The sequence below is a fragment of the Zosterops lateralis genome, assembly GCF_965231275.1.
Source record: "Zosterops lateralis genome assembly, chromosome: 3".
NCBI lineage: Eukaryota > Metazoa > Chordata > Aves > Passeriformes > Zosteropidae > Zosterops > Zosterops lateralis.
In genome coordinates, this window is record NC_139764.1 from 65,060,885 (window position 1) to 65,083,661 (window position 22,777).

The window sequence follows — 22,777 nt, forward strand, 5'->3', positions numbered from 1 at the left end:
TGTCCTCTGTGTCCCAGTAACTTAAAGGGACTTCTGTTCATTTTTTTATGATCCTATTGAGAGGTGCCTGATGCTTCCACAATTTCAAAGAAAACAGACATTCAACCTGGCATTTCTGGATTCCACTCCAGAGGATGAGTCTGCTCAACTCCTTTCAGGCTCCTGAATCCAGCTCCAGAGGCATGGAACAGTGAACAGCTCACCGAGACACTTACCTGCTCTTCTCTTTTCTGTTTCCGAAGCTGGATCCCCTCCTCCTCTCTTCTCCTGCGCATTTCTTGGGGATTAAGAGCATTATTCTTGTAGCTTTTCATCCTGAAGTTATCTTTACCCGGGCTTGCCATGTTGTCTGTTGAAAAAATAAAAAATTACTCAAAATTCTCTTGTGCTACAAAAATACCTATAGCAGCACTATGTATTTCTGCATCTGTCTGCAATACCCAGTTCATCAACAAAAGTCTTTAATGCAGAAATCACAGAAAACTTATGCCTAGAAAGGCATTTCCAAACTGCAGTTTCAACTACAGTTCATCTCAAAGATCAGATAGAGCATTAAAGGGTATAAGCTACTATAAAAAGAAGCTCTGCATCTTACAAGCAAACTGAAAAACAAAAAGCAAAGGCATCACACTGCTAAATTTTGATTCTCTCAGCAAGCAAGCAATGAAATTTCCTTCCTCCTCTCAAAAAGATGACATTAAATAAGGACAAATCCAAGAAAAAAAGCTTCAGTAATTACTGCTTCATTTAATACCTTATGGCATTATTTCTTTACTTTCACTATCTCACAAACATAACAGAATCTAAGGGCTACTCTTTTCCTTCTTAACTGTGTGCAGGAAAATAATTTAAGGGTCAGTAGCACCCAGACAGGAACTCTTTTTCATTTAAAACTAACAAAATTATTGTCTCACGCCAATTACCAGTTCTTTTAATGGATTTAGGAGATTAGAATCTGACTGTCATTTCAGGTATATCAGCTGTGGAAAGATAAAAGTGATACTTCACAATTCTGTCATCAGAATGATCAAACAGAGTAGAAAAGGTTGTTAAAAGCATGGTGGCTTTTTTTAAAGTCAGAACTGAAGCCTTCATCTGAGAAACAACTGTCAAAACCAAGACTCTACACAAACTATCACTGGTCTGGAATTCTACAAGGCGAAAACATGTAAACTACATCTCCTGAGCTGTACACAATTCTCTGGAAACTTCCATGCTGAGACAATTTGTTTTGGCGTTTTTGTTTGGTTTAGGTTTTGTTGTTTGTTTTGTTTTTTATCAGCAGCACCAAGGACCACTAAGCAATAAACACAAGCTATGAGAGGAAAGCAGACTGCAGACTTAGGCTGACAAGAAGACAACACCACAAGGACTCAGCAGCCTGTTTCACCCAAGGATTTGCTTCACAAGAACCCAAGTAAACTACTGACATCTCTGCACAAGAGATGTACAATAGTATATATACAGCATATATATAACAGAATAATAACAAGGCTAAGTGTGCCACTGTCAAACACAAATTTCTAGCAATAGCCAGGTAACTTTATTTTCCCAACAATGCTAGAGGAGTATCTAATCCTAGAACACCATTCCTTTTTACTCGTTCATGCCTTGCTAATTTAGTTGTGCCAATGAAACTGTCAGGCCAAGAAATGGACTGAACAAGAAAATGCTCATTCAAAGTAATCCAGTCACCAGCTCTCTGAAGAGTTAGAGAAGGTCAGCTGGAAGGAAGGTCTCATCAAAACTGCTTTTAAAAAGAAAAGCTGAGAACTTTATAGCTTCAGTCCCCCCAGAAGGCTTTCAATATAGCCATCATAAGGGCAAGAAGACTGGCAGTCCCTGTTTTCACACCTTCTGCATTTGGATCCAAGCAAGCCCGCACTTCTGCACTACAAAACTACACCGTTTTAACATCAAATCCCTCCACCCACGACACCCTGCACTGCACCAACCTGTTGTGCATAGTCTAAGACACATCATACTACTTTTTTTTTTTATTTTTTTTATAGTCCACATAAAGCTCAGTACACATGGCACCTGGCGGTCCCTGCGCCCCCTCCCCGGCGGGACGCTGTTCACAGCGCGGAGGGACTGACCGGCCCGAGCCCGCCAGGACGGCCCGGCCTGACCCTCGAGCGGCCGGAGCCCGACCCGCTCACCCAGCCCGGCTGCACGGCCAGGAGCGACGCTCTGCACCCGCGTCCCCAGCAGGAGGGGCAGAACGTCCCCTGCACCAGCAGCGAGGCAGGGAAGGGGGAGGATGGCAGAGCCCTCCGGCCTGAGGAAGAGGACAGCCCGTCCCCGTCCGGACCGAGCTGCCGTGGGGGCAAAGCCCCGCCGGACCAGCGGCACACCGGCCTGCGCCGGGAACGCCGACCGCGCCGGGCACGCCGCCCCACAAGCGGTGCAGCCTCTGCTGCCCGTACCCGCCGGGTCTGGGCGCTCTTCCCTCCTTACCCATGGCGGCGGCCCGCCCGGCGCCCGGGGCCGAGAGAGGCACGCTCTGTGCTGGGATGGCTCCGCTCCGCTCCGCCGGCACACGCACACGCACACACACCCAGGCAAGATGGCGGACGCCGCCCCGCCGCGCGCCGCACCGGCCGGGGGGCGGGGCCGGCGCTCCCAGCAGGCTCCGCGCGGGGCGGGAGGCGGCCATGGTGCTGTGCCGGCTGTGCGGGCAGGCCCTGCCCTCCGAGGCGGCGGCCCGGCGCCACCTGCACCGCCCCGCCCTCTGCCGCCGCCAGCCCCGCAGCCCGCCCCGCACCGCCGCCACCCCGGGCCGCGACCAGCTCCTCCAGTGCATGGACACCGCCCGCCCGGAGCCGGGCCCGCCGAGCCCCCAGTGCCCGCTGTGCGGGGAGGCGGCGGGGCCGGAGCTGGAGGAGCACCTCAGGGCGCGGCACCGGCACCTGCTGGGAGACCCGGGCACCCGTGAGCGGCGGGAACGGAGGGAGGGAGGGAGGGAGGGAGGGATTTCTCCGCGGGGATCGGAGAACCGGCCCGGGGGTAAAGTTGGAGCAAAGGAGGTATTTAGATACTGGAGTTTATTCTAGGCGTGGCCAGAAATTTGTTTTGACTAACTGGCCGAAATGCTGGTAGTTTTTTCAGAAATGTAAATGTGTTATCTTTGCTACCATCGAAGACTCGTATTTGTGACGTAACAGGCTACATGTGCTGACGAGATAAATGTTGGTTAGGATGTAAACCACACTGCATAATCTGTGATTAGAATGTTTTTCTTAACAAGAAAAAGCCCCAAGAACTCACCCACCCCCCCCCTCCCAGGTCGTAGCACTGAACAGCGTTTTGCTTCCATGCGTGTAATTAATGCAGAGCTTGAATAATTTACTTGTTTGCATGCCAGTTTCTCCTTTAAAATAGTGGTATTGAGGTGTTTCGGGTTTTTGTGTGTTTAGCACGTTTCAGAAAACGGTATTTTGCAGTGTTCCATTAAATCCCTCTAGTGAATTTAGATGATTATACCACCAATTTTTCCTCCAACCAGTCATAAACATTTAGCTGGGACAAATGCCTTCCAGAAACTGCTGACACAGGATATCAATTCTTGTGTTTTGTGAACTGAGAAAGGTGCAGGTAAAATCAGGGATTCGAGGAGAGCAGTAGAGATGGAGTCAGGACTTGTCTGTGGTTCCCAGTGACAGAACAACAGGCAGTGGGCACAAGTCACAATATGAGGAATGCTGTTTAAATGCAAGGACACGTCTTTCTACTCTGAGAGTGGTTAAACACTAGAATATGTTCCTCTGGGGAGTTTGTGAAGAGTCTATACTTGGAATTATTCCAAAAAATGACTGGGAAAAGCTGTGTGTAACTAAACTATTTAATATGACCATTCTACCTTCTACCAGGGACTCGATGATCTCCAGAAATCCTTTTGAGCTTTACCTGTACTACGTGGTACCCTCAATAATAATGCTAAAACTGCTGAGGAGATGCAGGAAAATCAACAAAATAAGAATGACAGCACTTTCTAGTCTTTCAGCTCAACAACTGCTGTGTTATTACAGGAATGTTAATTTTTCCTGTTAGCAGAACACATCTTCTTATGAATGGTTTGATATTTCAGACTAAGCATTTCTTGATACAAATATTGTCACAGCAAATTGGGATCTGTAAGTTAAATGGGGCAGAACTTAATCGAAAGAAGGAAAATATGTCTTAAAATTTTCATGTATTTAGATACAAATTCTTAAGTGATGAAGAGAGTAACAGCTGTGTAGAATTTGCAGCCTTTCACTGGGAAATTTCAGTGGCAACACAAACTTCCTTACTGTGTATTTGTCTTAGATTGTCTATCAGTTAGGGGATGATTCTAGCAAAAATCCACTTTGCATTTATTGCATTTATCAAAAAGCTGCATTTCTTTTTCAGACACAGGAAATGGTGAACAGCTCTATGAATGTCCTATGTGTAGTCTTACCTGTACAAACATTCAGATTCTTGAAGAACACGTGGAGTTACACTTAGAGGAGCATAACTTTTCAGAAGGTATGTGAAAGGATACAGGCTTGGTAATATTGAAAGCATTTGCAAATATTTGCATGCTGTAGTGTAGAATCTCACATAAAATTTAAAATAAATATTTCTGTATTTAAAGCGAACTTGGACACATGTATAATGAAGTTAACTAAGGTCCTATCACTTGCCTATGTGCTCTATTTAATTACCATGCTAATAAAGAAATCTTTTTCTATGCATGGTTGCTAAGTAAATGAAATGCCAAAAGAAAAACTTCAATGTTTAAAAGACAGTGGTATAATACATTTGCTTTTCTAGCTCTGTAGAAGGTTTTCATAAATGGAGTTTACAGTGGCATCTTCCACTGTGATGAATTGAGAGTTTATAGCTTATGAAAACTTCATTTTTTTTTCTCAATTCATATCTGTAAATACTTTGCTGATTCATTAAACGTGGTGTTAAAGTAAAAGATCTGAATTGATTTTATTTTCTGACATGGCTAACAGAATCTTAGAGATTCCTTATTCAATTCTCTAGTTGTAAATTTTTGTCACTTCCTTATGAGACTGCTGGCAATGGTCTTAGATGCTATTAAGTGGTATTAAAGGAACTGTGACTTCTTGCTAACAGTGCAGTGAAACACAGTAAACAAAAGCTGTCTTCTCAGTGGTACAGGTACGTGCATTATTTCCCAAGTAATTGCTCCAGTAACTACATAAAGTTTGTCCAAGTCAAGAGTCTGAGTCTTGGTAGGCTGAATGCAGTATTCCTGTTCAGTGTTCATTGCTAATAGCACAAAACAGTGCAGGGTGCATCTCCTGAAATTAATGCCCAGTTGTGTTTACATACGTCTGCTTAGAAAGGAATCTCTAAAAATTAAACAAATGATCCCTCAAAGCATTACTAACATCCTGACCAAGTCCCCTCACTTTGGAATGTTGTTCTGGGGTAGGTGGAGACATTAGAGATCTAGAGCTGGCTCAGCAACTCCAGACTGAAGAAGATGAACGGCAGAGATCAGAAGAAGAGAAGCGAGAGAGGGAAGAATTTAAAAAGCTGCAGGTACACTCTTGTTTCTAAATGGTAAACTTAAAACCAGTTGTGCCTTTAGAAGCTGAGTATCTTGGAATTGTAATGTCCTGGAATGGCCTTACCAGGTTGGACGGTGCAAGCCACACAGTCTGTGTTGAGGTAAAGGTGCAGGGATGGGTTGGAAGCAAATTCGGTGTCTTGGCAATGCTGATCCTAGCAGAGTTCTGGACATGGCAGCCTTGAGCTACTTGGCTTTACAGCTTTGAGTGGTGCTGGCTCAGGATGGGGCTGGCTGCTCCCTGTGCTTGCTGTTCTACTCTCCCACCACACCTGCTGCCTGTGCTTCAGCCAGCTCTAGTGCTCTGCCTTGCAATGCAGCCTGGAGCATATTCCCTGCCAGAATGCCAAAGGCTCTGAGCATCCTGGTTGTCCTTTACTGGAATACCATCACCTGCTCCAGGTCCTGCTTCCCTGTCTCCCATCTGACAGCCCTGGTAACTCACTTCCCACTCTCACTACCTCCTTGCCAGACTGCCTCTGTGCCAATGGCTCTGCCAAAAGGGAGTGGGGGGATGTGTCTGCTGGTCCAGGTGTGGCTTTCCTAGTCCCATATTCATGTTTGGGAATGAAGCTTGATCTTCAGCTCTAAAATAATTGTAATTCTGAAGCTTTTATGGCTCCCAATTTTTCAAAGTTACTGATAGGGATTTTGAGAAACTGCACAGACAAAAGATGAATTTTGAAAATGTGATTTAAAGCATGCACATTCCATCCCTAACAGAGACAGTATGGCTTGGATAATTCTGGTGGCTTCAAGCAGCAATTTCTAAAGAATATGGAAAGAGAAGTTGATAGAGGAAGGATGCTGCCCTTTGAATATCATAAGAGAAAAGCGGACATGATGGAAAGTTTGGCTTCTGGTATTGATGATGGGAAAACGAAGACATCAGGTAAAGATGATGAAATTATACAACTAAAACTGTACTTTTTAGACCTTAGGTTGTAGTGACCAAATCAGTCTTTAACAAAAGATATAATTCACTGTTTAGTATTGGTCCTGTCCTGTGTGTGTTCTAACTTGCAGTCTGTTTTTCTTTTTTTTTTTTTTTTTTTTTTTTTTCCTTCCTTTTAGTTTCTCCAGGAAAAATAAGCTAAAAGGGAGTAAAAGGTTTACATAGTATGCATAAGTATTGCTGTGTTTTTAAGATGATGTTGTACTGGAGGTGGCAGGGGCATAGAAATGTTTTGTTGGTGATATACTTTTTCCATATCATAGTTCCTTTGATTATCAGTTTATAATTTAGTCCAAGCTGTTTAATTTAAAATAACTACTGTGTACCAACAGTGAAAAAATAGATTTAGTTTTGAAAGCTTCATAGCACATAAATTCATCAAAGTATAGACCACTGAAAATAAATAGGGGCAATATCCAGTGCTTCTGTGATTTGGGCTCTAAATGTAATGAAGTTTTAAAATAAATTGTATTAATCTATATCTGTTCCAAGTTGGAGAAGGAATCTTCTGGTAAATTTAGTAGTTCATTTTACAGGTAAACTTCATATTTTGTCTTCCTTTAGGAGTCATTGAAGCATTGTGCAAGTACTACCAGAATGAGAACAAAGATGTGAGGCGTGTGTGGCTTTCAGCAGGAGTAGATCATTTCCACTCATCTTTGGGCGACAGGGGCTGGGGTTGTGGTTACAGGAATTTCCAAATGCTCCTGTCCTCACTGCTGCAAAACAGCTCCTTCAATGACTGCCTGAGAGGTACTGGACAAAATGCTGTTTGTTCCACGTGCCTTGGATGACAACCTCCTGAGTGATGTTTTGCCTTTTCATTTACACAGCAAGTCTTACAAGGTCAATGATACCTTTTAAGTGGTTGTTATACCACTGGAAGTTACTGTGGAAGAGCCAGAGATGAATACTGGCAAGAAATGATGTGGTTGAAGTTTTACCTTTAGTATTTTTGGTGCATCTTTGTAACATCAACTGCCTGTTATAAAAGAAGCTGAATATTTTTAATTAATAGACTATTTCAGTCACTGTAACAACAATTCAAAAGCTTTTCTGTTCCAGATACTACACTAATTCCTAGTATCCCAAAGATTCAGTCCATGATTGAAGATGCCTGGAGAGAAGGTTTTGATCCTCATGGGGCATCTCACTTCAACAACAGATTACATGGTTCCAAAGCATGGATAGGAGCATGTGAAATTTATTCACTGTTAACCAGTCTCAGGATAAAGTAAATATTGATTTTTGTTGTGGTTGTTATTTTTAACTGCTGATTTAAGTGCTGTACCTTTAAAAGTTAGAATTTCCAACTGTGTGATGACAAAGCCACCTTATTGACTAAATTTAACCATATATGAACAGATCTGATTTTAAGGCAGCATGAAGCTGTATAACTACTTGGAGGTACATGTAACTACTTATAAGAGGTACATAAACTGAGTAACTGCTTAGATCATTGAGACTTGATGCAGAATTATGCCACGTATACATAAATTAAAGCATTGATTAACAAGTTCATTTCTCTGAAAGTTTCTTCTCAAGAAGAATCTGAATTTCAGCTATTTTCTATGGGTTTTAATTGGATTATCTAGTGCACATGCATCATATACAAAAAATGTAACATTAATTTTTTGCAAGTTTCATAAGTTCTTGTTAGACTGAACAGAGTAGAGCACTTCTTTCTTACGTAATAAATTTTCCAATTTGGAAAGCATATGCTCATTGCTTTGTAATTATGTGTCCCCTACTCCTGTATTAAAAAACAAGAAAGTAGTAAGGACCACTGGGTGCAGGAGGCAGGGATTTAGAGGTGAAAAAATTGTTTTAACAAGCAACCTGCTTGAAATTTTATTGTTGTTTTCATTCTCCATGTTTTGTAGGTGCCAAATCATTGACTTTCACAAACCCACTGGTCCTATGGGTACACACCCTCGCTTGTTTGAGTGGATTTTGCATTACTATTCTACAGATAATGAAGGTGGTGCAAAAGTGGTGTGTACTTCCAAACCACCTATCTACTTGCAACATCAAGGTCAGTGTCACAATATGCTGGTTTCTTACTGGTCTCTATCTCTCTTTATACGTACTGCAGTTCAGAGCAGCATTTTTTAGTCCTTCTTCATTGAATTGAAGGCATGGTTTTACTTCCCCTAATTTTCCTATTTAGTAAGAGCAACATTAAAGTTTGTATTTTTATTGGATAGAAAAGCTGAATGTGATTGGGATCTCAGCTTTTTGACATGCACTCTTATAATTATCTTCTTAAATTTTGAGTAGTGCCTTCCTTAATCTGAAAATCAGTTGTATGTTACAAGGTAGTAAATGTGATTTATGTCTTTCTAAACTACTGAAACTCCTTATTTTGATATTAGGTCATAGTCGTACTGTTGTTGGAATAGAGGAGAAGAAGAACAAAACCTTATGTTTGCTACTGTTTGACCCAGGATGTTCTTCCCAACAAATGCAGAAACTGCTGAAACAAAACAGTGATGGAAGTGGTCTCAAACTACTTCGGAAATTTGTGGGTAGCCTAAAAGAAAAGCAATACCAGATAGTGGCTGTAGATGGGGTGCTTTCTTTGGAAGAGAAAGCTGTAAGTATCTGAGAAAACAGTTTCTGTTTGTGAAAATTTAAGACCATTTGCATCTCTTCTTTGAATGCATATGCATATATGGTTGCATGGTGGATTTTTTGCATCTTTTCACTTTCCTTTATAGTTTTCTCTTGTGCTTTCTGTTTATATAATCCCAGGATATCAAAATCAAAACCATCTTGCGTATAAATGGATGCCACCTTGATGCAACTGACAACTTCTAGGTCTTGTATGAAGCTTTCAGCTGCTTGCAGATGTAAATTAGGCTTTTTTAAACTTTCCATTTTCTTACAGTGCTTTCTAAATAACTGACCATGATAGTGTTTGTAATTACATTCAGAGGTTTGAGCTAGTGTAAACTTTATAAATCCTATGCATATGTTTGACTTTGGGGCATTTTACCTTTTTTAAGACCTTAGAAGTTTCCAGCAGATTGTCAAATACAATTATACAAATACAAATGTCAAATTGTTTCTTAAGTTTTTACTTTCCTACACTAACAAATTGATTTGGAGGACCCATGTTCCTATTCTGTGGTGTCTTATCAGCACTGTTCAGCATGTTCAAGCTTCAGGACACACTTTTACTTAAACTGAAATAACTGGCAACTGAATCACTTGCTCAATTCTATTTAATGTGTATGTTGAAATGAGGTATTTTCTTAAGTGTTTTCTGGCTCTGAACATCAGAAATATCAGTGAAACATGGCCATCCTCTACACCTACTGAAAAAAGCCTTGAAATTCAGAACACAGTGTAAAAAAAGTGTTGTTTGAGATTTGGTGAAGGTAGTGATGTTCATTTGTTTTTGGTATGCCACTTCTTTTCAAAAATGTGAAAAGAAGTTGTTTAGCACATTGTCTTGGAAGCTCCCATTTAATTAAGATGAAATGTAACCCCTAACACTCGTTAAGATTACTAAACTACTAATTTGGAAGAAGCTCTTTAAAGTGCTGGTTTTGTTCATTGAAATATTTTTTTTTCCTCTCTCCCCACCTGTTTTTAGGCTCGCTGCCGTGCTTCTCAGGTCTTAACAGCAGAGAAGATTCCTTAAAGGATACCTTTGTAACCTGCTTCTGGAACTTGCTGGGTGCAAAACAATAAAATTCTGGACTGTGGACCCTAACTCACTTTTTAGACTTAAACTATGTCCCCATAAATTCTTGGGAGCTCTAAGGAAGCACAACACTGGAGTAAACCTGTAGTTTTTGTGTTCAGTCAAAACTCTGGCATCCGGATACAAATGTAACTCTGAAGTATTGCAGTCCTTGTCTTACTAGAAAATGTTATTTTCTTTGTTGCTTAGAATTAGCAACACCTACTGTCTTGTAGCAAATTATGCACTGTTGTTAATGAGCAGTGGATAAAGATAGTTATGCAACTACTTAATTTGAGTTCCTGGTCATGGTTTACCTCTGTAAATGTGTTTATGCTGCCACTGTGACCAGTCCTCTGTTTCTTCACGATTCAGTCTGTTCCACCAGGAATTAGTTTACTAGTAAACTTTTTAATTAGCTGGCTTGTCTACATGTACCACTTGAACACATGCACTTAGGAGGTGGATCAGTGTTGGCATTGGCTAAGAGGTGAAAAGCAGTGTCCAAAATAGAGTGTGTGTGTTTTAGGTGCTGTGCAAGACAGTCCTTTGGGGTAGTGGAAGAAAATACTCCTTTTGTACCATGAATGAATAAAATTAATATATTTTTTAAGAGTGTTTATTCTATCTTTACTTCATTGGTTTTTTAAAAACTTCTAATTTTTTGTGTGTTTTATAATGTATGTTTCAAAAAGACTGCCTTTTGACTAGCGCCTCTGTTGTGCAGGGTTAATTTCATTTAAGCGACTGGAGCTGTCTGTGGAAACAGTATCTTGGGTATTTGAGGCACTTTCCTGTTCCTAGGATGTGCTGCTCTGATTGAATGTAAGAGCCCTGCCCCTCCAGGAGGGGAGCTGGAGACTGGGAGGGATGGTGGAGTGTTGCAGGTAGCACAGGGTGTTTCTGCTTTACCAGCTCTATCATGCGTCCACCTATTGTAACTGGAGTTTAGATACATTCCTTTCATTTAGACTCTCTTTTATGCTGAGACCTAAATACAGGTGTAAGTAAGAGCCTTACCAGTAACCTCTTTCTCGCATGTTTCACAAGCTCTGGCAATAACTTGTCATTTTTGGAAGCAGTGAACGTGAACATGTACAGATACTACAATCCATACATCACTGATTTTTCTGAAATACGCATGAAATAATAATTAAAAAATAGTTATGAAAATGCAGGGATTTCAGTAGGTATGTAGAAGTGGCCTATAAGCTGTGAAAGGTTTAAATACTTAGGGGACACTAGAGGGGCTCAAACTAGGGGAAGAGAGAGTCTCCCAGTTCCCAGAAAATCAGCTCCCTTATTAGCCCTGGTCTGTGAGGCAGGTGTCAAACAGATGCAAGGAAGGAAATAAAAGGAGAAATGCCAATAATGCAATCATAATTTGGATGCAAAATCCTAGGCTTTGCAGCACGCTTGAGATTTTACCCACAGCATCATAATGTAGTAGGCACCATCCTCTGAATTTTAACTCTGGCACCAACTATTCAAAACACTCAGCCTGTTCAAAACTAAATTCGCTCTGGTCAAGGTGCAGTGTTGTAACTCACTATTGCTTCCATGTATTACAGTGCATGCTTTGGGCTGAGGCAGTTAAAAATTGCATACAAGAAAGGTTGTCAGCACCAGGATTTTAAATTACTATAACTTTGTCAAAGTTTATAAATGGGATTTTATTCACATAGTAAGAATTAGTTTCAATCTAATCCAAAGTACATATGCAAATTTAAATATCCCAGCTAAACTTTTTCCAGCAAAAAAACCCCTTGTCTCTGTTCATTTCAGCAAACTGACACACACACAACCAAACTTACTCTCAGTCAAATTCCCTTTTATTTCACCAATGTTAATTGCTAACAAAGCTAAAAAATCTGCCATTCAGACTGAGTCACTAAAACTTCTTCCAAAGACCTGGAGGAACAGACTTTATGCAATTTTTTTTGTCACTTCAACCCTTATTATTTCCTCTGCTTTGAATTAGAACAGCAAAAACACGTTTTCACATTTTAGCTTGTTTTACATAATTTTAACATTTTTATGCTATACATTCTCTGCATGAAAGCCAATAAATATGTTAGTGTGAAAACAGACTAGAAAATTTCATTATTCTAGAAATATAATTCATGAGAAACTTCCTTTCATATGTAGATGACTTATCAGTGATCCACTTGGAAAATTTTCAGATTACCATATTTGCACAGACTACACAGGATTCTTGGATTTGAACCAAATGTAGAGAGCTCAAATTCATTCCTTTTATGAAAAAATACATTTTAAACATACACAGCTGGAAATGGAAAGCAGCCTTAGGAGTTAAATGGGGTTTTATGCAGCTGAGTTGAGACATACCAGAAATAAATTAAGTTCAGTGCTCATGATCATTTTAAAGCATCCTAGCCATTACACAGGAAGCCGGATGTAGTAACTACAAAGCTTTCAATCCAACTGTATCTTTGGAAAAGACAAGATTTAATACCACATTAGCTCACAATTTTTTTAATGTATCTGGTAACTGTTGGGAACACAGATCCTGCTTATTGCTTTGAAACATAAAACATTATCGTTGATATCTAGATGCTTATCTAGAGTTCTTAGTAGCCAAAATTAAAAACAACACAGGGACAACAGTAGGAACAAAGGCACATGGTTAATTTATAAAAGTATTTACAAAGTACTTGAACACTTATTTCTATCTAGTAGAAATTCATTCACTTGAATAAAAAAAAGGAAAAAAAAAAAACAGGCTAAAGGACATCATCCTAAACAGATGTTCTCAAGTGATATGAATAGATTCTTATAACCATTATTTCCATAATTAAACTTCTCATCTTGAATATGGAATTTTCAAATACTAAAATTCATAAATCCATTATTCCTCCAAGCAATGTGATACTTTAGTGCAACCCTCTTCAAAGATTGAAGCTGGCACAGTTAAGGCAGTCTACTAACAGTGTTTAAAATTCAGCACACAGTGTTCAATCATTGAGGTGCCTGTCTCTCTGTTTGGAAAGCTGTCTTTTGACACCATCATTCTTCCAGCGCTGCAGTTTCAAACACAGCATGTTTAAACACTGCAGTTCTTGCAGTGTTTGGGCTTTTTGGAGGTGGTAAGGGAGGAGTCTGACAGCTGTTAGCTCCAGAAACAACTCTGAAGGATGGGCAACATCCCCAAGTTGACGTGTAGCTTTACTGCATTCTGTGCTAACCTTCACAGGCTGCCAACACAATGCTTCTAGAACTACACCAGTTACATTCAAACCCAGAGAGCACTCGATAAACCCTGCTGCTGTAATGTGCACTCCACTCATAGTGTTTCCACACAGTCTGCTGCCAAAGGCAAACTAATCTTCCTAAGGTGGGTTTTGATTTTTTTGTATTAGTTCATTGAGGCACACATTCAAAAAAACCCAAACCCTCCCTGAACATATCAACCAAACTTCAAGAGGATTTCACATTCTGGTTTTTTTCCTGCTGACGTGAACTCACCATTTTGAAAACATTATTCATGACTATGGTAAAAAATTTCACTCTAATTGTATGGAAATGGTTTCCACTAGACTTTAATAAGGCTATACAACAAAGGTGACTAGTGCTGTCTATGTACAGCTGATAAATTGGGGCACCAAAACTGACTTGAATTAATAAAAAACTCCACAGAAGAAAAAACAAAAAATAAATAACTGCATAGTATGTGATCCCTTTTATTCACCAAAGCTGCCCATGTGTATCCCAGGTGGAAAACAGCAGAACAGCTGCTCAGCATTCAGATGCAGGCGTGCTTAGTGCTTGCTGTAACATCTTTCCATCTTGCATGTTGCCACATCTCTTCAAAGGACAATTACAGAAGTAGGGAGGGAAAACAAATTAGAGAAAATAGAAAAGCGGTTTCAGACAGATCAGTATTTCTCAATTTTTTCATTTGAAATATTAAAGTAAATTTATTTATAGTGAAAGTCATCAGAAGACCATTCTCCTGGATTTAAAATATGTTGGGTTTTTTCTTTGGAAAAAAAATTAAGAAAAAAGAAAAACAATACACATTACTAAAACCACAGATGCTGTGGCTTTCCTGCCTGCCCCTCTCTCCTTAAATATGTCCATACTGATGACAGAATCAGTTCAAATAAGTCTAATCACTATCTAAATTAACAGGGTTGTAGTCAGGGTCATCCTCTTCATCCTCCAGTTCTAAATCATCCATTTCTTGGAATAAAGATTCATCAACCTCCACATTGTTTCCAGCTGTAAGGAATAGAAAGATACTTTATTTTCATGCAACAAGGAAAATTTTAACAACAACAAAATGACAAGATTTTTTTTGCATTAGTTCTTCAATGTAGGTAGCTGTTAACTTCTTTGGCTTTTTATAATAGATACAGAAAAGTAAATGCCACATTTTATCTTTTTACAGCTAAAAGATTTTTTTCTTTGTATCAAAACCCAGTCAAAAGAAATGTCACACAGAACCTCAGAATGCATTTGGAACATGAAATTAACATTTACATTTGCCAGAAGCAGAGATTCTCCCCAGGACAGCCAAAGCAGGAGCTCAGGACCTCACAGCTGGAATAATTACTACTATCCTAGTGAGATGAATGAACAGGATTCATAAAAAAATCCTTACATACCATATACTGACATACATATATTTGCTTTCAAATTTAAATTTTACAAGCAAGATGAAACTTTGGCTACTTTCATATTTTCTTCTGAAAGAGATGCTGCTGATCTAAGGATAAAACTTGAGGACTGCTATTTTGTTTTTATGTATCAACAGTGACATCTTCTGGTCACCAAATAAAGTTTCTATTACTTCCCTGGACTTGACGACATCTATACAAGATAATGCCATTATCCCCTGAAAATTAGTAATACATGCTAGTGTAATATTAAAACAGACTTAGTAATCTGTTGCATCTATGACAGAATGCAAGCAGCAATAAGAATGGGAGTTTTTAAATCACCAGCAGCAACAGGATTACAAATTAATGCATTAATCCCAAATCATCTGGGCACAGAGCCCAGGTAGAGGCCTGTTCCTCTCCTAAGGCAGCCAAATGTGCCACCAACAAACCATCTTCTTTTTAGGCACTTTGTAGAAAGACAAGATTAAATTATTCCCTGTAGAAGTAACTGAACTTCCCCATTACTACCATTTCAAATTTATACTCACTGACATTCATAAACTTTTTAATTGTTACGTGCAGAAAAGAACCTTGACTCTCTTCTGCCTGTGTTTTGTAATACCAGTACATAATGCAGCTATATTAAAGAACTGTCTTACCTCAAAACTCAGGTATTTGAAACTAGAATACTAAAAAGTGCTACAGCAAATTAAATACGTTTGTTACTGTGAGTATATATGCTTTTATATGCTTTATCTCCAACTGGTTTTCCAAGTTTGGTATTTTTCTAGCACAGGCTTACAGAATTTTTATCTGGCATCAGGTCACTATTTTAGGTAAGGTAACAGGCACATCTGCAGAAACCATGAAAAAGAACTGGGTTGCACAGAAGCAAATAACATTTATTTCAACCTGCAAGATGTTTCCTGTTGGTGTTGAAGTTCAGAGAAAAGGTGACAGAAGTTCAAGACCTGTGCTTGAAATCAGGGGTTAGAAGGCTGGCTAAAAAAGAATAAAAATCAGGGTTGAGTTGTGGGTTTTTATTTTGTTGTTGCTTTTCTTTTTTTTAAATTTTGCTCCCAGTCCAATCATTTAAGCAGTGTAAATAAGATCAACTCAAGCACAAGGCCACAAATAAATACACTTTAGCATCTTGGAAAGGTTTTGGTTTTGAGAAAAGTTAAAATTTCTTCTGTTCAGTCTGCAAAGCAGTACTTCTCAGAAAGTTTTTCCAATGTAAAAGTGATTCTGATGTAAGATGTTAAGTTAGAAATATAACACAGATTTTGCTTAAGAATTTTGACCTATTTTAATCCATTGCCTTTCAGTTGTGGAATCAAACAGAAATTTACCTTCCTCCAAGAACTGGATGTCAGAGGTGTCAAGGTTGTGATCCATTTCAAATAGCTGTTTACCTAGAAATAAAATAAACCAATATATAAGCAAGTACAGTTCTGAACCAAGTATCAACCTAAGGCAAAATCAGTCAGCATATGTATTTTAGTCTTTTCAAATCAACCAGTTCTGTCAGTCTTTTGTTTTTAACTGCCCATTTCTGTAAGTGCCCCATTCTGATTTTTTTTTTTTAATTCATCCAGGATTCATCTACACCAACAAGCTTCCTCCTCTTACATGTGAAATGGGTCATTGTAGTGTTATTAAGACCTTAAAGAAAAATTTTACACCCCACAGCCTGTGTTCAGTCCTTGCTGCTTTAGTCTTCACCTTGCATTCCACAAGAAATCCTCTGTGGGAACTGGAAAGGAAATCAGCTGACTCCTCCACCTTTTTTCATATATTCTTCCATTCAAAAAGCAACTTGCATCTACAAAAGTAACCTTTCTCACTGGGAGGGACAAGAAGAAAAGCTCAGGACTCTTTCCATATAAATCACCTGTCTTCCATCTACATTGTTCATGCAAGCTTCCACAAACTAGCCTGGTTGGTGTGCATGGTAACATCAGAATTACACTAATGACATCCAAGAATAAGCCTGGTTTTAGTTTTGTAAAGGGAAGCTTCTACAAACTACATTTGTATAGAGGAAAACAGACACCACATAACTTTAAAGAACGGAAAAAATAAAAGCCTGATATCTGTAATCTCATCTTTGCAGATTCCCAAATGCATACCCTTCAGAGAGGAATCAAGCATATCCCCTGTCCTGTACAGCTTTTTATGAAACTTAATACCATTAAAATTTCCATCTCTGCCAAATCTCATCAAAACTAGCCAGAAGTGAGGAGAAAACACAACAGTGATACAGCATGACCACATTGGTTATGGTTTTTTTTCAGGTAATCAGGTCAAAAGTAGATACAGCATCACAGGAGAACTCGTTCAAAGCTAAGCCATGCAGACTATGGAGCAGGATGCCAAGACCTATTATCCATATAAAAAATTACTTTTAGACTTGTCATTACAGGCTGTTACCATTTCAGAAATTTCACAACCATTATTGAAACATACCACTTAGCTTATTTTTGCCTGCTTGTTCTTCTTCTTTCATCTTTTTCCTTTTTATTTCTAGAAGCTCTGCATCAAACTTGGCTTTCCAATTAAGGAAATTCTCAATGGTAACAGGGGTGCCATGAAAACGTTGCTGGAAGAATAGAAAACAAGGCTGCAAACACAGCTTGCAAAGCTACAGCTGAAGATAAGCATTCTCTAAATTATTTAAATTACAACAGTCAGATGCACTGCTTGCTGTGGTGTATTCTGAGAAATTTATCCTAATCCTGAGAATATATAAAGAACACATTCTTGTGGTTTTTATCATGGGACACTCCCCTCAGACAACTATCCTGAGGTGGAAACCCTCATGGAAGAACGCTGCATACTCCTTTTGGACCTAGAGTGCAATAGTTCACAACTCCCCACTAATATAGGTTATTTATAAGTAGACAGCACTTCTTACCAACTCTTAAGTGCAATCTACACTGAAATATTGCCCTTAAAATACATTAATCCTTTTATATTGCTGAAACAGAAAAAAAAAATATTCTTTCTTTCAGGTATTTCTTTGCCAATTTTCAGAAATACAGAACCGTCCAAGTCCCATCACCCTCCAGCTATTTCTCAGGAAGTGACTGAAGACCCATTAGTTGGACTCACAGCACAATCCACAAATGGTAAAACTATTCTACAGGAGGGCAAACCAGTCCTGAACATTGCTTCCACCCTATCCCTATCTACCCAGGAAGACAGCCTTCCTCAAACCATGGAGCCCATGTGCAGCAAGAACATATTCTAGACTTTTTTGAGCCACATTCCTTCTTTCCTCCCTTTCTTCCAGCAAAAAACTCTTTACAACAAATCTGATTTCATTTGGGAAGAATCCCTGCCTTAGGAAGTAATGCTAGAAGGGACTGTGAACAGGCAGTTAGACTCCAAAAGAAGACTGCTTAAGGCAAAAGGGGAAAAAAGATCACTTAAGTTCATTAAACAATCTTCTTGAGTTTCAATTAAATCATCTTTAGGATAGCTGTTCCTTCCCCACTGCAACTGAGAACTGCTCCTGCATCAAACCAATGCATCTTAAAGAAGCAGAAAGACTTTTTCATTGAGAACATTATTTCACATACTTTCTCTTCTTCCTCTGCTTCTCTTTCTTTCTGTTTCTTCTCTTCTTCTCTTCGTGTTTTTATTTGATCCACAATTTCATTTAATTTCTCCTGTACTGCTGAGACTAGAGTGAAGATCATTACCATTCCTAAATTTTCTTCTGCCTACAACACAAAAGAAGGCAACTTCAAACAGAAGAACCTGAATGCATAAATATGTTTATAGAAAGTAGGATGTTGTGCAAATGCAGAGGGCACAGCTGACACATTCTGCACCAGCCTCAAAAGCCTCCTGTAAAAATCAAATTCAACTGGCCAGTTATCCAGTTAGTTATCCCTAAATGGGTGTGCAGCAAAACACAAAGATGAATGTCTGTGTTCAGGTTATTAACACATTATAGACATCTTCTGAAAGGCTTTTTCATGAATAAAACAAAACTTACAGTAGAAACACAATTTTAAATTTTGAGAATCATAAATCATAAGAGACAAGTCACTCAGAACCTTTCTTCTCCTGGAACAGTTTATTCCTTAATTCTATTACATGCTCCTTTGAAGTGAGACAGTTTCTCAGGAAAACCAAAAAACATCAGCTGATGGAAGGAAGGTTATATGAAGTAAACTGAAAATGAAAAAAATGCCCACTAAACATATTATGGCAATTTTAAGGCAGTGAGGACTTGTCAGAAATTCCTGAAACCAAAGAGGTGCTTCCTTCTTTCCTCACTCTCACTGACCCCAAATGCTGATGAGATCCACCCTACCCCCAAACAGTTACGTTATCAAAAAGAATCTAGAATCAATGTGGCATTTTTTTAATATTTCCAAATGAAACTGAGGCGCCTTATTTTCACAAATACTCCCTCTCTCTCTCCACATATATATATATACACGCACAGTTAAACAAGTTCACCTTAAGCTAGATGTGGAAAAGAGGGGAAGCTCTAGTGCACTTCCATTTCATTATTCTACATTATTGCACACACTAAATTAGCCCTATATCTTACCTCAATGATGTCATTCACCAAACTCAAACCTTAAAGTAAGTCCCTAGAGTATGGAACACGTTTCAGATCAGTAGCAGATAACTCAGAAAACAACTGATTTGAGAGAGAAATTCCAGCTAAAGTGTGAAGTGATATCAAGCTATACCAAGATATTTCATTTTCCTTACCTGTTGCTCTAGCAGTTTTATTATGTCCATGACATCATTATCATCAAGATTCTCCTGTGAGACAATTTCATATAGTGGAGTTTCATCAGGGTATTTTTCTCTATAGGTAAATTTAAGGGTTGTTTGGACAGCTACAAGATAAAGAAACATATTCTTATGATGATAACTCTGTATAACTTTAATGGTATGTTTTCCTACTGCATCAACAGCCTAAAGATTACAGAATATTAAGTATTCTTGCCTTTAAGGAACAGTCTTCTTACATAGATGTTAAAATAATATGAACAGACTTAAACATAACCTCAGAGTTCTAAGAAATTAAGATGATAAAGTTTACACTTGCACAAAGTTTTAAAACCCATTCATGTCTATCTCTTTAGGAGGAGTCTTTAGGAAGACTGAAAAACCTTCTGCGATATGAGAGGTACTAGAGCAGTAATCTCCATCATATTTACTTAAAGCTGGGAAACAGCAAGAGTCATAATAACAGAATTAGAGAAAATCTCAGCATATTAACATCTCAGGTTCTGTGTGCCTGGTTGAAGTATCAACCTCTGTGTTGGGTTCCAGGGCTCCACACTGTGGACAAACACACTGTCCAGTAGCAGTTATTAAGCAGAGCTGCCTGAGAAAAATGCACTCCATCTGAAGCTGCCCAGAGCCAGGGTAACATGGAAACGAGGCAAAAGAGAATCAAGTTTCTTTTACACATCCTCCCAGAACACCAAGGAGAAGCTCTCCTTTAGCTCCAGACTCACAGTTCTCAGCAGGACAGCAGTCTGTTCAACACAGACACCTGCTCTACACAGGACTTACTCCTTCAAAGCTAAGTAAGACAGCATCAGTTTTCTCCTTCTGTTATAGTATCCAGAATGGCAGCTTTCATACTTGCTTGGAGTAAGGCTTGCTTACAACATGCCCACACAACTGTCGGTACTTAACAAATACACAGGGCCTTGGGACCCATAGCCTCCTGCTCTGGAACTGTTCCTTAAGGGCTGCACATTCACAGCACACAGACTCAACTCTCCCACGTAGCTGGCACACACACAGTTGCCAGAAAAGAAATCCCCTCACAACGTGTCTGTAAGCCAATGACAGGATGGTGACAAGCCATACTTTTTGAAGCTACGCTACAAAGCCTTTGAGATTCAGCAGAAAGCAGTTCTACAGTGAGAGCGTAACATTTCTGCAAACTAAACCAGGATTACCCAAATCCTTGCACTATATTTGCTAAGGAATGTTTGCTCTATCAGGCCCCTACAAGGATCTAAGTGGAGGTATACATAGCTGCTGGTGATAGAATTTAATATATATAGGAGAAGTTTCTGCGTAAGACATGATCAACTTACTTTCATCATTTTCTCCAGCTTCAGATGTCACAGTGATTGTGAATGTTGTTGGCTTTTCTGACAATACTGTTCAAAGGAAAAAAGCAAGAGTCAGGGAGAGACCTTAAATCAATTACTTCTTCACATCACTAAACCTGAACTTCTCAAGGACTTATGAAAGTAAACTCTTGAGACAGTGTTAAGGGCCTTTTAAACTTATTAATGTAATACTTTTCAATTAACAGCTATTTTCCATATAATGTGATGCCTGGAGTGTTCTTTGAATGAGACCATCTATCATCAAGCAATACCAAAGGCTTCCACTTTTGGAAAACTTTCTCTTCTGGAAGTGTCACTGTTCCAGAAAGTGCAAATCAAATCAAACAACTTCTGGTAATGCACTGACTGTGTGCAGAAAGCTACCAAAGCTAATTTGCTCTACTGCACTAAATGTGTCTGATGAGCATCCAGTGCACTCTTGACCCTGGACTATTTTTACAGTATGCCTGCCCAATATTTAAAACAGCTTAATGCAGGAAATGCTACTAACCAAGCAATGTACTAGAATGAAAATGTGTGAATCAGGCAGCCAGAAGACAAGACAACACAACAGAGCAAGAGCTGTGACCTGTGTTTCACCTGCTAAAAACCTCATCACACAATTGTGGGTTGCAGACCACATCCTCATGTGAGGACTGCTGTGCATCACTGTTATGACCTATGCCCAAATTAGTGTACATGCTCTCAAAGTATCAGCTGAGTTTTGCCTAATTGCTAATGTACTATACGATCTTTATTCCTCTCTCTTCCCTTGGGCAGGAAAGCATTACATGAGTGAACAATAACTCTGAGTAAGCACCAGAGTATAGAGGCTATATGAAAGAATGTGACTTCCATATCAGATATCTAGCACCCCCAGCTACCAGAAATCAATTCATACACCTTAAAGTAATCTTTAACATAAAAGTGAAGACCTGAGAAGACTTTCAGATTGAAGCAATGGGCAACTCTACTGGGCAAATGCTTGTGTGGTGAAGTTACTGCCAAGTAAGATGCTGTGGAGCTCTGGCCAGAGTGTGCAGGAAGGAAACAGAAAATATCCCGATTTTTCCACTGTTAATATTCTTTGGATATGGAATGCCAAAAGTTATGTTGGATTAGCTGGCATGGTAGATACTCTTGACTGTTCGATGGTAAATCGAAAATCCTGGAAAACTGATGAACCAATGTATCCATAACACGAAAGTTTCAGCAATATAACATGCTGCACCAGGGGATTAAAGCTTGCCTTTTTTTCACCTGCAAGGGAGTAAGGCAGGTAGTGGCGACACATTTACGGAGGAAGACGCACCTTTGAGCACCCAAAACATCCCGAGCCTCACGACCGCGACAAGCTTGTGACCGGAAAGAAAAACCAGTCGGGACACAACCTAACTCCGCGATTCCCACCGAGGGCCGCATCTTTGGAAAGGCTTTTCCGCGGAGCATCCTCCCAGCGCAGGGGCCGGGCTGCCCACGCCGGGCCGGCTGCCGTGCCAGGACCGGGCCACGAGGGTCATCAAGGGTTTTGCTTTTCCCGGCCAGGAAAGCGAACCGACACCCCGAGCCGGGCCGGGCCGGGCCGGGCCGGGCCGAGCCGCGCCGCTCAGAACCCCCTCGGGACCCGCGGCAGCCCCGGCGCGGCCTCCCGCTCCTCCCCCCGCCCGCCGCCCGCCAGCGCGGCCCCGCACCGGTGAAGGAGTCCGGGTAGATGGACTCCAGCGCCTCCAGCTCGTTGCGCTGCTCCTCGCTGTAGTCGGTCATCGTGGCCCGCCGCCCACGGCCATGGGCCGCCCGCACCGCCCCGCCCCGCCCCGCCCGCCGACC

At 40.1% G+C, this 22,777-nt stretch overlaps 3 protein-coding genes across 5 annotated transcripts in view; 1 reads left to right on the plus strand and 2 right to left on the minus strand.

The window, feature by feature from the left end:
- Positions 1 to 2,928, minus strand: part of KPNA5 (karyopherin subunit alpha 5) — an 18,865-nt gene extending 15,937 nt beyond the window's left edge. Inside the window, exons 1-2 of the mRNA XM_083856000.1 lie at positions 2,461 to 2,928; positions 216 to 349 (exon numbers count right to left, since the gene is read on the minus strand). Of these exons, the coding sequence (XP_083712126.1) occupies positions 216 to 349; positions 2,461 to 2,806 (480 nt within the window). The 5' untranslated portion in view covers positions 2,807 to 2,928. The remainder of the gene's footprint in view (positions 1 to 215; positions 350 to 2,460) is intronic.
- ZUP1 (zinc finger containing ubiquitin peptidase 1) lies at positions 2,801 to 10,831 on the plus strand (the record flags this gene model as incomplete). 3 transcript variants are annotated; one of them, XM_083856001.1, is made up of 8 exons in its annotated part: positions 2,801 to 2,934; positions 4,396 to 4,512; positions 5,435 to 5,544; positions 6,296 to 6,464; positions 7,092 to 7,280; positions 7,593 to 7,761; positions 8,411 to 8,562; positions 8,903 to 9,135. In XM_083856001.1, exons 1-8 carry the CDS (start codon positions 2,805 to 2,807, stop codon positions 9,133 to 9,135), a joined length of 1,269 nt encoding a protein of 422 aa, XP_083712127.1. In that variant the 5' UTR covers positions 2,801 to 2,804. The 3 variants fall into 3 exon arrangements, with proteins under 3 accessions (XP_083712127.1, XP_083712129.1, XP_083712128.1); XM_083856003.1 differs by having other exon boundaries at positions 7,593 to 7,724; positions 8,903 to 9,079; XM_083856002.1 differs by lacking the exon at positions 2,801 to 2,934 and adding an exon at positions 10,129 to 10,831 and having other exon boundaries at positions 8,903 to 9,123.
- Positions 10,832 to 12,034: 1,203 nt separating this feature from the next.
- RWDD1 (RWD domain containing 1) lies at positions 12,035 to 22,758 on the minus strand. The gene is made up of 7 exons (XM_083856891.1): positions 22,642 to 22,758; positions 20,933 to 20,998; positions 19,581 to 19,711; positions 18,428 to 18,571; positions 17,313 to 17,445; positions 16,196 to 16,258; positions 12,035 to 14,460 (listed from the first exon to the last, which is right to left on the minus strand). The coding sequence occupies exons 1-7, from the start codon at positions 22,712 to 22,714 to the stop codon at positions 14,348 to 14,350; spliced, it is 723 nt and encodes a 240-aa protein (XP_083713017.1). The 5' UTR covers positions 22,715 to 22,758; the 3' UTR covers positions 12,035 to 14,347.
- Between the last annotated feature and the right edge of the window lie 19 nt (positions 22,759 to 22,777).